This window comes from Pristis pectinata, chromosome 7, assembly GCF_009764475.1.
Source record: "Pristis pectinata isolate sPriPec2 chromosome 7, sPriPec2.1.pri, whole genome shotgun sequence".
Lineage (NCBI taxonomy): Eukaryota > Metazoa > Chordata > Chondrichthyes > Rhinopristiformes > Pristidae > Pristis > Pristis pectinata.
In genome coordinates, this window is record NC_067411.1 from 52,709,685 (window position 1) to 52,726,603 (window position 16,919).

The following is a 16,919-nucleotide window of genomic DNA, read 5'->3' on the forward strand; positions in this document are numbered from 1 at the left end:
TACCTCAAAATCTACCGAGCTCTGGTCACCATAGAATAATACAGCACAATACAGGCCCTTCAGCCCACCATGTTGTGCCGACCTTTAAACCACACCTAAGACTAGCTAACCCCTTCCTCCCACATATCCCTCTATTTTAAATTCCTCTATATGCTTATCTAACAATCTCTTGAATTTGACCAACATACCTGCCTCCACCACTACCTCCCTCTGATATCTCCCTTGAACTTCCCACCCATTACTTTAAAGCCATGCACTCTTGTATTGAGCATTGGTGTCCTGGGAAAGAGGTGCTGGCTGTCTACTCTATCTATTCCTCTTAATATCTTGTATACCTCTATCATGTCTCCCCTCATCCTCCTTCTCTCCAAAGAGTAAAGCCCGAGCTCCTTTAGTCTCTCATCATAATCCATACTCTCCAAACCAGGCAGCATCCTGGTAAATCTCCTCTGCACCCTTTCCAACGCTTCCACATCCTTCCTACAATGAGGCGACCAGAACTGGACACAGTACTCTCAGTGTGGTCTAACCAGAGTTTTGTAGAGCTGCATCATTACCTTGCAGCTCTTAAACTCGATCCCACGACTTATGAAAGCTAACATCCTATAAGCTTTCTTAACTACCCTATCCACCTGTGAGGCAACTTTCAGTGATCTGTGGATATAAACCCCCAGATCCCTCTGCTCCTCCACACTACCCAGAATCCTGCCATTAACCATGTACTCTGCCTTGGAGTTTGTCCTTCCAAAGTGTACCACCTCACACTTCTCCAGATTGAACTCCATCTGCCACTTCTCAGCCCAGCTCTGCATCCTATCAATATCCCTCTGCAATCTTCGACAGTCCCCAACACTATCCACAACACCACCGACCTTTGTGTTGTCTGCAAACTTACTAACCCACTCTTCTACCATCACATCCAAGTCATTAATAAATATCACAAAAAGTAGAGGTCCCAGAACTGATCCCTGTGGGACACCGCTAGTCACAACCCTCCAATCTGAATGCATTCCCTCCACCACAACCCTCTGCTTTCTACAGGCAAGCCAATTCTGAATCCACACAGCCAATCCTCCCTGGATCCCATGCCCTCTGACTTCTGAAGAAGTCTACCATGTGGAACCTTGTCAAACGCCTTACTAAAATCCATGCAGACCACATCTACTGCACTACCCTCATCAATCTGCCTAGTCACCTCCTCAAAGAATCCTATCAGGCTTGTGAGACATGATCTTCCCTTCACAAAGCTATGCTGGCTGTCCCTAATCAGTTCACGATTCTCTAAATGCTCATAGATCCTATCTCTAAGAATCATTTCCAACGGCTTGCCCACCACAGACGTAAGGCTCACTGGTCTGTAATTCCCTGGACTATCCCTACTACCTTTCTTGAATAAGGGAACAACATTTGTCACCCTCCAATCCTCTGGTACCATTCCTGTGGACAACGACGACTCAAAGATCCTAACCAACGGTTCATCAATCTCCTCCCTCGCATCGCAAAGCTGCCTGGGGAATATTCCGTCAGGCCCCGGAGACTTATCTGTCCTAATATTTTTTAACAGCTCCAACACATCCTCTCTCTTGATATCTACATGTTCCAGAACAGTAACCTCACCAACACTGTCTTCAGCATCATCTAGGCCCCTCTCCTTGGTGAATACTGAAGAGAAGTATTCATTGAGAACCTCACCCACTTCCACAGCTTCCAGGCACATCTTCCCACCTTTGTCTCTAATTGGTCCTACCTTTACTCTTGTCATCCTTCTGCTCTTCACACAAGTGAAAAAAGCCTTGGGATTTTCCTTAACCCTACTCGCCAAGGCTTTTTCATGTCCTCTTCTTGTTCTCCTCAGCCCCTTCTTAAGTTCTTTCCTTGCTACCCTATATTTCTCATGAGCCCTATCTGATCGTTGCTGCCTACACCTTATGTATGCTGCCTTCTTCCTCCTAACTAGTTGTTCCACCTCTCTTGTCACCTAAGGTTCCTTCACCCTGCCATTCCTTCTCTGCCTCACCAGGACAAATTTATCCCTAACATCCTGCAAGAGATCCCTGAACAACGATCACATCCCCATAGTACATTTCCCTTCAAAAATGTCCTCCCAATTTACTCTTGCAAGTCCTATCCTTATAGCTTCATAATTTGCCCTTCCCCAATTAAATATCTTCCCGTCCACTCTGCTCCTATCCTTTTCCATGACAATGCTACTCCCAGTAGAGTAAATGCTCCTTTCTTGTTCCTAACTTCCACCCATACTGACTCTAGAGAGGATCCTTCTGCATTATCCACCCTTTCTTCAGCTGTAATAGTATCCCTGACCAGTAACGCCACCCCTCCTCCTCTTCTCCCCCCTCCCTATCCCTTTTAAAACACTGAAATCCAGGAATATTCAATATCCATTCCTGCCTTGGTGACAACCAAGTCTCTGGAAGAGCCACAATATCGTAGTCCCATGTACTTATCCAAGCTCTCAGTTCATCACCCTTATTTCTGATACTTCTTGCATTTAAGTAAATGCACTTTAGCCCATCCACCTTTCTACGTTTATACCCTATACTCTGCTTCTCCTTCCTCAAAGCCTCTCTACATGTTAGATCTGACTTTTCCCCTTCCACTTCTTCCTCTGATCTACCCCTCTGGTTCCCATCCCCCTCGCAAACCCTAGCAAACCTGCCTGCAAGGATATTGGTCCCCCTCGGGTTCAGGTGTAACCCGTCCTCTCTGTACATGTCCCACTTTCCCCAGAAGAGATCCCAATGATCCAAAAATCTAAAACCTTCCCTCCTGCACCAACTCCTCAGCCACGCATTCATCTGCCATCTCCTCCTATTCTTACCTTCACTATCATGCGACCAGAGACCTGGCTACTGCTGCTTGATCCCTGTAGGTCATCCCCCTCAATAGCATCCAAAGTGGAAAACCAGTTATGAGGGAGACAGCCTCCGGGGTCCTCTGCTCTATCTGCCTGTTCCCTTTCTTTTTCTTTTTCTCTCCCCTGACAGTCACCCTTCTATCTGCTTCCTGGACCCTAGAAGTACCTGCTCTAAGGGGAGTGACTTTCTCCCGATGCACAGCACCTACATAACTCTCTCTCTCCCTGATGCTTCGCAGTGTTTGAAGCTGAGACTCCAGCTCATCAATTCCGAGCTGAAGTTCCTCCAGCCTCCAGCACTTACTGCAGAAGTGGTCACCGTGGCCCCTCAGCAGGGTCCACTTGCTCCCACATCAAGCAGCTGCTGCACATCACCATGTCCTCCATCTGAACTACTCTTTCCCTACCTTGCTTTAATCTACCTAAAATTTATAACAATAAGAGTTAAACATTACCTTTACTTTCCAGCTACTCACCCGCCTCGCCCCTTTATGCCTATGCCCATGCCCATTAACCATCTCCCAAATGCTCTCCCAGTGACACTACAACTACTTGCATAGTTTCAAAGATTGGGTACAAATTTCCCCTTCTGTCATACATACTGGCTCAAAAAGCTCTCCTAGATGCACTTTAAAAATTCTACCTTTCCAAACCTTTCATAGTAAGGTGACTGGGTGAGTTGAAACTATAAATCTATTACTCACACACCTCTAAATAATTTGTCTACTTATCAGCTCCTCTATCTTCCACTGATTGTTAGGATGACTGTTGTACACCCCCAGAAATCACTCCCCCCTGTTACCCCTTTGTTCCTAAGTTCTCCCCATATGGCCTCATCTGAAGTCACCATGTCATAGAAAGAAGATGATTGCATTGCGGAGAGGGTGCAGAGGTGGTTCACCAGGATGTTGCCTGGGATGGAGGACTGAACAGGCTGATCTTGTTTCCCTTGGAGCAGAAAAGTCTGAGGAGGACCTGAGAGATCTAAATACAATTATGAGGGCAGAGACAGGGTAAGCAGTGGAAACCTTTACCCTTATCAGGCATGTCTATGACTAGGTTTAAGATAAGGCAAGGAGAAATTTTTTCACCCAGATGATGGTTGAAATCTGGAATGCACTGCCTGAGGGGGTGCTGGAGGCAGAGATTCTAACAACAATTAAGAAGTATTTAGATGAGTACTTGAAATGCCATGGCATAGAAAGCTATTTGCCGAGGGTTGGAAAGTGGTTTCATTCTTCATGGTCGTCATGGAGCTGGCAGGTGAAAGAATCTGTTTCCATGCTGTAAGGCTTTTTGATTCTTTGAACATTTTCTGTTAGGTGAACTAAAGTGGGTGACCTCACATTTTCTCACATTAAATTCCATCTGCCACGTTCTTAGCAGAGGCACATCCTGAAGCCTCTTCACATACTTGTCTGTACTCACAATCTCACTTAGTTTAGTATTGGAGGCAAACTTGGAAATATGACATTTATTCCCCTCAGCAAAACCATTGGTACAAATTATGAATAGCTGTGGTCCATGCACCCCATGAGTAATAGCCCACTAACTTGTGAAAGATTTGTTTATTCCCACTTTTTACGTTCTGTCCAATAAGCAATATGTCAGCCCCAGTTCCATGGACACTAACTTTGTGGACCATTATGGATTTCAGCAATTCCTTAAGGTCACAGGTCAGTTGTTTTCTGTTTTCTCATCCTCTCCTTTCTCAAATTGTGGGTCACGTTTTCTCCCCTCCAATTGATAAGATCAATTCCAGAATCTGTAGAACTTTTAAAGGTGATAAGCAAAGCATTCATTATCTCCAATGCCACTTCTTTCAAAACTCTGGATTGTTTCTCAGACTGGAGGCCTGTGTCTAGTGGCACAGGGGTTGGTGCTGAGACCTTTGTTGTTTGTAATTTATGTAAGTGATTTGGATGTGAATGCACAAGGTTTGGTTATTAAGTTTGCAGATGATACTAAAATATTTGGTGTTATAGACAGTGTAGAAGGTTATGAAAAATTACAGGGGGATCTTGATCAGCTGGGTATGTGGGCTGAGGACTGGAATATAGGAAGGATGTGGAGGCTCTGGAGTGGATGCAGAAAAGGTTCACCAGGATGTTGCCTGGATAAGAGAATTTTAGCTCTAAGAAGAGGCTGCACAAACTTGTATTGTTTTCTCTGGGCCATTGGAGGATGAGGGGCAACCTGATAAAAGTATATAAAATAATGAGAGGCACAGTCTTTTTCCATGGTGGAACTGTCAAATACTAGATGGCATAGCTTTAAGGTGAGGGGGGAAAGTTTAAAGGCAAGTTTTTTTTACACAGAGAGCAATAGGTGGCTGGAATGTGCTGCTAGGGGAGGATGTAGAAGCAGATATGACAGCAATGTTTAAGAGACATTTAGATAGGTACATGAACAGGCAGGGAGTGGAGTTTCAAATGGCATCATGGTTGGCATAGGCATCATTGGCTGAAGGGCCAGTTGTTGGTCTGTACTGTTCTATGTTTTAAATATTGTGTCTTCTTCCATGAAGACAGATGTGAAGTAATTGTTTAATTCCTCTGATATTTCTACATTCCCTATAGTCCATCTGTAAGGGGACTTCATTGGCCTCAAGTAGTGTTTTCTTTTTATATAACTACCATCCTTCCTCATCATATGACCCTACCACCAGGTCTTGCTGTTCTGTTTCTGCCTGCTGTGTTTTTCCAGGTTCTTGACAAATGTGAGGGCAAGTTCTGCACTCTCATCAACCTCAGAATTAGATTTCTTCTGAATTCCCCATGGATGCATTCATAGTGGGCATAAAGATGGTTCCATTCATACCCCACACCACTACCCTCTTCCTCTTGTTCTACCACTCCCACCACTTCCATATCTAATCCATCAATCAAATCCCACAAGCCTTGTTTGACTAGATTGCATCAATAAATGTGAACTGTCACGAAGAGGGAAGAACTTACTATTGCTGTATGTCCATGAGGTCACCATGTTACACCATTCCCCGAATAACTTGCTTTGTGCCCATACACGACACTGGTACTGTTGCTTGGGCTGTAGACCTTCAATATCAAGGCTGGAGAGGTTGCCGGGGACCTCCAGGATAGTGGGCGGACCCTGGCTGTTATTGGTACTGTGGCACTCGATGTGATAGATGCTTTCCTCCAGAACTGTGGAGATCGGCTGCCATGTCAACCTGAGAGAGGTTTGACTTTTGGGCAAAATTTTGAAGCCCATTGGGGCAGGAAGATCTGTATTGCACACATATTGAAGAAGAATAGATACCGTTATTGACTGCTCAGCTCAGAACACTCACTGTATCCTTTAAACCAAGAATGAATCACATAATCACAGAAAGGTCACTGGTATAGCCCATCCAGTCTGGTGTAAAGGTTCGGTGTCCCCATTTACAGTTAAATCTCCTTCCACATTTTGATTCACATTGTATTGTTGACCCCTCATGCAGTTTGTTTACATCTCCTTGAAGCCTCTTTTGATCTATATCATTACTCACATTCACATTTAATTTCCTGCATTGCGCAAACTTGGAAATGTGATATTTATTCCCTTCAGCCAAATGATTGACTTTGATTGCAAAATGCTGGAGCCAAGGACCAATCCCTGCCATACTACATGGGGCATAGCCTGCCAATCTGAGAAGGATCTGTTCATTCCGACTTTTTGCTTTCTTTCTAATTACCAGTTCCCAATCCATGCAAGTACATTAGCCCACTTCCATGTGCCCTAATCTCAACCAGCAATCTGCTATATGGGACTACATTGAAGGAGTTCTGAAAATCTTCATACACCTCACCTAACTCTACTGGGCACATCCTCAAAGAACTCCAATAGATCAGCCAAACACGCTTTTCATTTCTGGTCAGTTGGATTAAGCTCTCAGTTATAGACTGAAACATTTTCCTATTACTGAAGTTGGGATCATAGGTCATTGATTCTCTATTTTCCCACTCACTCTTTACCTATGGGAGTGGGGTCACATTCACTAGTCTCCAATCCATGGGAACATTCGAGAATCTACAGAACCTAGAAAGATGATAACTGGAGCATCTACTTTCTCCACAGCCACCTCTTATCGATTACATTAACAATATAGATATGAATGTAGGAAGTATGACTAATAAGTGCACAGATGTCACAGAAATTGGGGGTGATATTGAAAATGAGGTTGCAGGACCTTGGATACAGGATCAGTTGGTAAGATGGGCAGAGCAATGGCAGGTGGAATTCAATGCTAATAAATTTGAGTCAGAGTGATTGAGTAATAGAGTCATAGGGCAATACAGCACAGATACAGACCTCAACAAACCCATGTTGACCATGGTGCCCACCCATCTAGTCCCAATTTCCTGCATTTGGCCCATATCCCTCTAAGCCCCGCCCCTCCATGTAACTATCCAAATGTTTCTTAAATGATACTATTGTACCTGTCTCAACTACTTCCTCTGGCAGCTCATTCCACATACTCACCACCCTCTGCGTGAAAAAGTTGCCCCTCAGGTCCCTTTTAAATCTTTCCCCTCTCATCCCAAATCCATGCCCCCTAGTTTTGGACTCCCCTAGCCCAGGGAAAAGACTGTTATCTATGTCTCTCATAATTTTAAATATTTCTATAACATCACCCCGCATTGTCCTATGTTCCAAGGAATAAAGACCTAGCCGGGCCAACCTCTCCCTGTAACTCAGGCCGTCTAGTCCTGACAACATAGAGTTGTAGAGTAGTACACCAAGGAAACAAGCTCTTCATCCAACTTGTCCATTCTGACCAAGGTGCCTTCCTGAGCTAGTCCCATTTGTCTGCATTTGGCTCATATCCCTGTAAACCTTTCCTATCCATGAACTTGTCCAAATGTCTTTTAAACATTGTAATTCCACCACTTCCTCTGGTAGCTTGTTCCATATAACCACTACCTTCTGTGTGAGAAACTTACTCCTCAGGTCCCCTTTAAATCTTTCCCCTCTCACCTTAAACCCATGCCCTCTAATTTTAGATTCCCCTACCCTGGGAAAAAGATGATGACCATCCACCGCATCTATGCCCCTTATGATTTTCTAAATCTCTATAAGGTCATCCCTCAGCCTCCTTTGCTCCAGAGAAAATAGTCCCAGCCTATCCAGTTGCTCCTCTTGACTCAAGCTGCCCAGTCCCGGCAGCATCCTTATAACCTTTTCTGCACCGTCTCTTGCTTAATCACATCCTTTTTACAGTACAGTGACCAGAACTGCACACAATATTTCAGGTGCAGTCTCACAAATGTCCTATACAGCTGTAACATGATGTCATCAGCCTTAGATTTAATACCCTTTCCGATGAAAGCAAGCATGCTATACGCCTTCTTCGCCACACTGTCTACCTGTGTCACCATTTTCAGGGAATTATGCTAGGTACCCCTGAGTCTCTCTGTTCTACAACACTGCCCAGGGTACTGTTCAAGACCTGCCCTGGTTTAACCTTCCAAAATGATCACTTATCTGAGTGTAATTCCATTTGCCATTCTGTTGTCTATTTTCCCAGTTGATCTAGATCCTCTTGTAACCTTAGAAAACCTTCTTCACTGTCCACAACGCCACCAATTTTGGTGTCATCCATAAACTTAGTAATCATGACACTTACATTATATTCCAAATAGTTAATATATATGACAAACAACACTAATCCCTGTGACACATCACTGGTCACAGGCCTCCAATCTGAGAAACAACCCTTCACTGCCACCCTCTGACTCCCCTCTGACCAAACTAATTTTGTACCCAATTGACTAGCTCACCCGAGACCCCACACAATTTTACCTTCCGGACCAGTCTACCATGCGGGACCTTGTCAGAAGTCTTGCTAAAGTTCATGTATACAATGTCTACCACCCTGCCTTCATCACTCCTCTTAGTCACCTCTTCAAAAAGCTCAGTCAAATTTGTGAGACATGATTTCCCATGCACAAAGCCACATTGACTATCCCTAATCAACCCTTGCCTTTCCAAAATGTCAATAGCTCATATCTCTCAGAATCCCCTCCAGTAACTTTCCCACGACTGATGTTAGGCTCACAACCCTGTAGTTCCCTGGCTTGTCCTTACAGCCCTTTTTAAATAAAGGCACAACAATCACCACCTTCCAGTCTTCTGGTCCCTCATCTGCAGCTAAGGAAGATGCAAAAATTTATGCTAGCGCCCCAGCAATTTCTTCCATTGCTTCCCACAACATCCAAGGGTACCCTTGGTCAGGCCCCAGGGTACCCTTGGTCAGGCCCCAGGGTTTTATTCATCTTTATGCGCCTCAGGACTGCCAATATCTCCTCTTTCGTAATATTGAAAGAGGTGATGCATTTTGGAAGGAGTACTAAGGGTGGGATATACACAATGAATGGTGGGGTCCCAGTGATTATTGAAGAACAGCATGATGCACAAATCCAATGATCCTTGAAGATGACAGTAAAGGTAGATAGGATGTTGAAGATGGCATCTCAGATACTTGCCTTCATTAGCCGTGGCATGGAATATAAGAGCAGAGAAGTTATGGTAGTACTTTATAAAACATTGGTTAGCCCACAGCTACGTGTAGTTCTTGTTGCAACATAATAGAAAGGGTGTGATTACAATGGAGAAGGTGAAAAGGAGATCCATTAAAATGCTGCCTGGGATAGAATATTTCATAGAACATGGCACACACAGGAACAGGCCCTCCAGCCCACGATTCCTGTGTCAAAAATGTCAAACTAAACCCATCTGCCTGCAAAGATCCATATTCTTCTTTTCCCTGCCTGTTCACATGTCTGTATAAATGCCTCTTAAATGTTGCTTCCACAAGCTCCCCTGGCAGCGTGTTCAAGGCACATGTGGAAAAAATTTGCCTCCTAAATCTCCTTTAAACATTCCTCCTCTCACATTAAAGCTATGCCCTCTAGTATTTGGCATTTCCACCCAAAGGAAAAGACTCTAATTATCTATCCTATCTATGCCTCTCAAAATGTTATAAACTTCTATCAGATCACCCCTCAACCTCTGGCACTCCAGAGAAAACAATCTAAGTTGGTCCACCCTCTATTCTCTAATCCAGGCAACAGCCTAGTGAACCTCTTCTACTCTCTCCAAAGCCTCCACATCCTTCCTGTAATGCGGTGACAGTACACAGTACTCCAAATGTGACCTAAAAAAGCTTTATACAGCTACAACATGACTTCCCAACTCAACCCAACTCGTCATCCAGGGTTCCCTGCCAGCCTTGCCCTTCGCTCAAACAGGAACATGCAGACCTTGAGTCCTGGATATCTCACTTCTAAAAGCATTCCACTAGCCAGACATCCCTTTGGCTACAAACAAGCTACTCCAGCCAACTTTTGCAAGTTCCTGTTGAATGCCATCAAAATTTGTCTTGCCCCAATTTAGAACTTTAGCTTGTGGATCAGATCTGTTCCTTTCCATAACTAATTTAAAATTAATAGAACTATGGTCACTGGTCCCAAAGTGCTCCCTCACTGACACTTCAGTCACTTGTCCTTCCCCATTTCCTAAGAGTAGGTCAAGCTTAGCCTTCTCCGTGTTAGGGATTTCAATATATGGTGTGAGGAAACCTTCCATAGAACCATAGAACCATAGAACAATACAGCACAATACAGGCCCTTCGGCCCACCATGTTGTGCCGACCTTTAAACCACACCTAAGACTAGCTAACCCCTTCCTCCCACATATCCCTCTATTTTAAATTCCTCCATATGCTTATCTAACAATCTCTTGAACTTGACCAATGTATCAGCCTACACCACCACCCCAGGCAGCGCATTCCATGCCCCAACCACTCTCTGAGTAAAAAACCTTCCTCTGATATCTCCCTTGAACTTCCCACCCATTACCTTAAAACAATGCCCTCTTGTATTGAGCATCGGTGCCCTGGAAAAGAGGTGCTGGCTGTCCACTCAATCTATTCCTCTTAATATTTTGTACACCTCTATCATGTCTCCCCCCATCCTCCTTTTCTCCAATGAGTAAAGCCCTAGCTCCTTTAGTCTCTCCTCATAATCCATACTCTCTAATCCAGGCAGCATCCTGGCAAACCTCCTCTGCACCCTTTCCAGTGCTTCCACATCCTTCCTATAATGAGGCAACCCGAATTGGACACAATACTCTAAGTGTGGTCTAACCAGAGTTTGGTACAGCTGCATCATTACCTCGCGGCTCTTAAACTCAGTCCCACGACTTATGAAAGCAAACATCCCACAAGCTTTCTTAACTACCCTACCCACCTGTGAGGCAACTTTCAGTGATCTGTGGATATGAACCCCCAGATCCCTCTGCTCCTCCACTCTCCCAGAATCCTGCCATTAACCTTGTACTCCACCTTGGACCACCGACCTTTGTGTCATCTGCAAACTTGCTAACCACCCTTCCATCCCCTCATCCAAGTGATTTATAAATATCACGAAAAGTAGAGGTCCCAGAACCGATCCCTGTAGTCACAGCCCTCCAATCTGAATGCACTCCCTCCACTACAACCCTCTGCTTTCTACAGGCAAGTCAATTCTGAATCCACACGGCCAAGCCTCCCTGGATTCCTTGGCCTCTGACCTTCACAAGAAGCCTACCATGTGGAGCCTTGTCAACTGCCTTACTAAAATCCATGTAGACCACATCTACTGCACTACCCTCATTAATCTTCCTGGTCACCTCCTCAAAGAACTCTATCAGGCTTGTGAGGCAAGATCTTCCCTTCACAAAGCCATGCTGGTTGTCCCTAATTAGTCCATGATTCTCTAAATGCTCATAGATCCTATCTCTTAGAATCCTTTCTAACAGCTTGCCCACCACAGACATAAGGTGGTCTGTAATTCCCTGGACTATCCCTACTACCTTTCTTGAATAAGGGGACAACATTTGCCACCCTCCAATCCTCCGGTACCATTCACGTGGACAACGAAGACTCAAAGATCCTAGCCAACATTTCAGCAATCTCTTCCCTCGCATCGCAAGGCTGCCTGGGGAATATTCCATCAGGCCCCGGGGAATTATCTGTCCTAATATTTTCTAACAGCGCCAACACATCCTCTCTCTTGATATCTACATGCTCTAGAACATTAACCTTACCAATACTGTCTTCAGTGTCATCAAGACCCCTCTCCTTGGTGAATACTGAAGAGAAGTATTCATTGAGAACCTCACCTACTTCCACAGCTTCCAGGCACATCTTCCCACCTTTGTCTCTAATCGGACCTACCTTTACTCTCATCACCCTTCTGCCCTTGATGTATGAGAAAAATGCCTTGGGATTCTCCTTAACCCTACTCGCTAAAGCCTTTTCATGTCCCCTTCTTTCCTGAAATCTCTTAATAAATTCCACCCCATCTAAGCCCTTAGCCCTATGGCAGTCCCAGCCTATATTAGGGAAGTTAAAATCCCCTACTATGACACCCTTATTATTCTTGCAACTTTTTGCAATCTCCCTGCATATTTATTCCTCTAATTCCCATTGACTTTTCGGGGGCCTACAGTACAATCCCAACAAGGTGATCATCCCCTTCTCATTTCTCAGCTCCACCCATAAAGCCTCACTGGACGATCCCTCAGTAACTTCATCTTGGACTACTGCCACGATGTTTTCCTTAATTAGAAATGGAACTCCCCTCCTCTCTTTCCTCCACCTCTACCCTGCCTATAGCACCTGTGCCCTGGAGAATTTAGCTGCCAGTCCTGTCCCTCCCTTAGCCATGTTTCTGTAATAGCTATAATATCCCAGTCCAATGTAGCTATACATGCCTTGAGTTCATCTGCCTTACCTGTCAGGTCTCTTATATTGAAATAAATGCAATTTAATCCAGCAGTCTTTCCTTGCTCCCTGCCATGCTGCTGTCTGTCATATATATTGACCTTACTGTCATTGAATTCTAGCTCAACTTCCAGCCTCCCATCTGCCTCAATTCTGTTTTGGATCCAACCCCACTGCTGAACTAGTTTAAACCCTATGTAGTAGCACTAGTAAGTCTGCCCACTAGGATATTGGTCCCCCTCCAGTTCAGTCCAGTCCCTCGGGTCACCGCTGTCCCAGAGAAATTCCAATGGTCTACAAATCTGAATCAGTGTCCCTTGCACCAACTTAACTTCTAGCTGCTCACCTTGAGAATGTTCTGCAACTGCTCAGAGGCATCCTTGACCCTGGCACCAGGGACATAACACATTATCCTAGAGTCTCTTTTGTGGCCACAGAATCTCCTTTCTGTCCCCCTAACTACTGAGTTTCCTATCACTATACGCGACGGGGATCTTGATCAGCTGGGTATGTAGGCTGAGGACTGGCAAATAGCTCTCAACCCAGACAAATATGAGGTGTTGCATTTTGGGAGATCAAGCCAGTGTAGGACTTATACAGTGAATGGTGGGGCCCTGGGAAGTATTAGGGAACAGAGGGATCTGAGAGTCCAAATGCATAGTTCACTGAAAGTGGCATCTCAGGCAGATAGGGTGATGAAGAAGGCTTTGCCATGCTGGACTTCGTCTGATGGGGCATTGAGTACAGAAGCTGGGAAGTAGTTGGTGAGGCCTCACTTGGAGTATTGTGTACAGTTTTGATCACCCTGTTATTGAAAAGATGTCATTAAATGAGAAAGAGTGCAGAAAGGATTTTGCCTGGACTCGGGGGCTTAAGTTACAAGGGGAGGTTGCATGGACTAAGACTTTATTCCCTAGAAAGTAAATTGAGAGGTGACCTGATCATGAGGGGCATAGACAGGGTGAAAGCACATAGTCTTTCTTCCAGAGAGGAGGTGCTAAAAACAAGAGGGCATAGGTTTAAGATCAGAGACAAGAGATTTAAAAAGGGCATCAGGGGCAACTTCTTCATGCAGATTATGTGTATTTGGAATGAGCTGACAGAAATAGTGGTTGAGGCAGGCATATTAGCAACATTTACAAACCATCTAGATAAGTACATGGATAGGAGAGGTTTAGTGGGCTATGAACCAAACATGGGCAGATGGGACTGGCTCGCTGGGCAAGTTGGGCCAAAGGGCCTGTTTCCATGCTGAAAGACTCTATAACTCCAAGTTAAATTTTAAGCAAAGGCTCCAAAACTAGTTCAAGTAGACTAATCTTCAAAATTATCACAAAACCTTTTGCAAAATCATTTTACTGGTGATCTATTAGAAGTATAAAAGGGACATTTGAATTTCTTTTCTTTTAAAAGCACCTGTTCCTTTACAAGAGAAATGTACAGCTCTATGCAAACATCTAGACAAATATAATAGATCTTTATCACACCAGCTTCTTTTGGTCATCACTCCTCCACCTGGAATCTCTGGGAATTAGAGATGAATCAAGAGAAACATAGAAAATGTAAATCCAGTTTAAAAACTGCCATTTTCATTTTTGTACTCCTTGTTCCCAAGTTCCTAAAGGACAGCTAGAATTGCCAACTGTGGTCAGAAGCATGTACAAGCCAACTATCCCCAACTGTCCTATCTGGTCATATTTATAATTGTTGTTGCTCTCAAGTGCACCTGGGAAATTCATCTCTGATCCCTAGATATTCCACCTGGAGGTTTGGTGACCCAAAGGAGCTGGTGCAATAAAGTTCCATTAAGTTTGTCCAAATTTTTGCATAAAACTGTACAAAGTACATATCAGTATGATTCACAATCAAACAGCTGTGTTCTTTTACTTGGGCAATCAGTCCAGAAACTTGCCACCGGGCCAGGGTGTCCCTCTCCTCTGTCTCCTGGTCGGCTCAATTGTACGCATACATTATACTGGCACATTGGTTGCAAATTATCCAGTTTCACCACATCTGATGCATCTGTTACTGAAAAGAAAAAGACCATGGAAAAGAATTTCAGTCTTTCCAGCATTTCACTGAAACAACAGTGTTGGCAACCTGAATCTCTGCAACATTAAACATCCTCAACACCACAGCCCAGCCAAGCAGATTCACAGAACCAGCAATAAGCTTTTCTTCCATTGTTCTGTTTCATCACTAAATGCACAATTTCTTCCAATTATAAGTTCAAAGGCAGAAATTGCACAGAAGTTCCAGCACCTCCCAGTTCCAAGCCATCTTGATGGTTCTTGATGACTCTTGGTTCATCATCACCTTTCCAGATGCACTCATTTGATTTCAATGATGCTGTGGTAGCTTGCTGTGTAGATATTAGCTGTCTCCATTCCTACATAACAATAGTGGCTATTTTGAGGATTAAATTTAGGAATTTAGGAAGGAGGTTAAAAAGCAAGACTTTGAGAGTGTAATCTCTGGATTACTCCCTGTGCCACATGCTAGTGAGGGTCAGAATAGGAGGATAAGGCAGATTAATGCGTAATTGAAGAGTCAGTGCAGGGGCAAGGATTCAGATTTTTGGATCGTTGGGATTTCATCTGGCACAGAGCTGACCTGTACAAGAGGGATAGGTTGCACCTGAACTGGAGGGGAACCAACATCCTGGTGGGCAGATTTGCCAGCGCTACAAGGGAGGGTTTAAATTAGATTGGCGGGGGGGTGGGATCCAAAGCAGGACTGAGGCAGATGGGAGGCTGGAAGTTGATACAGAGTTGAATGGAAACCAAAGCACCAGGTCAGAAAGTAGAGGGACTGAATGGAAGGTAGATGTCATGACCGATAAGTCTGTAAGGAAGGACAGTGAAGAAGGAGCAAGGTAATATACAAAATGGGATGAAACGGTTGAAATGTGTTTATTTTAATGTAAGGAATATTAATGGTAAAGGAGATGAACTAAAAGTATATTTTAATACATGGAACTGTGACATTGTAGCCATTACAGAGACTTGGTTCAGAGATGGACAGGACTGGATGCTTAATGTTTCAGGGTTTTGATGTTTGAGAAAAGATAGAGGGGGAGGTAAGAGTTGGTAGGGGGACGTTGGACTATTAATCAGGGGCAATATGTACAGCTGCACTCAGAGGGAACATAATGGAGGGCTCATCCACTGAGTGGATTCATGGAATTTGTTGCCAAGTACAGCTGTGGAGGCCGATCATTGGGGGTGTTTAAGGCGGAGATTGACAGGTAACTAATCAGTTAGGGTATGAAGGGATATGGGGAGAAGGACGGTAATTGGGGCTAGATGGGAGAATAGTTTAGCTCATAGTGAAGTGGTGGAGCAGACTCGATGGGCCGAATGGCCTACTTCTGCTCCTTTGTCTTGTGATCTTGTGATATGCGTAGAACTCAAAAATAAGAAAGGTGCAATCATTCTGATGGGATTACACTATAGACCCCACAACAGCCACCCAGATGTTGAAGAACAGATATGCAGGCAGATTAGGGAAAGATGCAACAACAACAGTGTTGTCATAGTGGGTGACTTCAACTACCCCAATATAGACTGGGACCTCCTTAGTGCAAGAGGGTTAGGTGGTGTAGAATTTGTTAGGTCATCCAAGAGGGTTTCTTAAATTAGTATATCGATAGCTCAATGCGAGGAGAGGCCATACAGGACCTTGTGTTGGGAAATCAGTCTGGCCAGGTGACTGACCTTTCAGTGCAGGAACATTGAGGGGACAGTGATCACAACTCCTCAAGTTTTAAGATAGCTGTGAATGACGATAAATACGGATCTTGCAGGATAGTATTAAATTGGGGGAGGGCAGATTACGAGAGTATTAGGCAGGAACTAGGGAAAGTTAATTGGGAACAATGGTTTTTGGGCAAATCCACATCTGACATGTGGAAGGTGCTTAAAGACCAACTACACAGAGTACAGGACAAGTATGTTTCAGTAAGAAAGAAGGACAAGGATGGCAAGGTAAGGGAACTTTGGATGATGAGAGAGGTGGTGAATTTAGTCAGCATAGAACATAGAATACTACAGCACAGTACAGACCCTTCAGCCCATGATGTTGTGCTGACATTTTATCCTGCTCTGAGATCTATCTAGCCCTTCCCTCCCACATAGCCCTCCATTTTTCTATCATTCATGTGTCTATCTATGTCTCTTAAATGTCCTTAATGTATCTGCCTCCACCACCTCTGCCAGCAGTATGTTCCACGCACCCACCTTTCCCTGTGTAAAAAACATGCCTCTGACATCCCCCCAT

General features: G+C 44.3%; 1 protein-coding gene across 5 annotated transcripts in view; it reads right to left on the minus strand.

The window, feature by feature from the left end:
• tek (TEK tyrosine kinase, endothelial) overlaps positions 1 to 16,919 on the minus strand; it is a 152,192-nt gene that overhangs the window by 59,643 nt on the left and 75,630 nt on the right. For all 5 annotated transcript variants that reach the window (XM_052020713.1, XM_052020717.1, XM_052020716.1 and 2 more), the window contains 2 exons: positions 14,529 to 14,669; positions 5,833 to 6,120 (listed from right to left, as the gene is read on the minus strand). In XM_052020713.1, the coding sequence (XP_051876673.1) occupies positions 5,833 to 6,120; positions 14,529 to 14,669 (429 nt within the window). The remainder of the gene's footprint in view (positions 1 to 5,832; positions 6,121 to 14,528; positions 14,670 to 16,919) is intronic.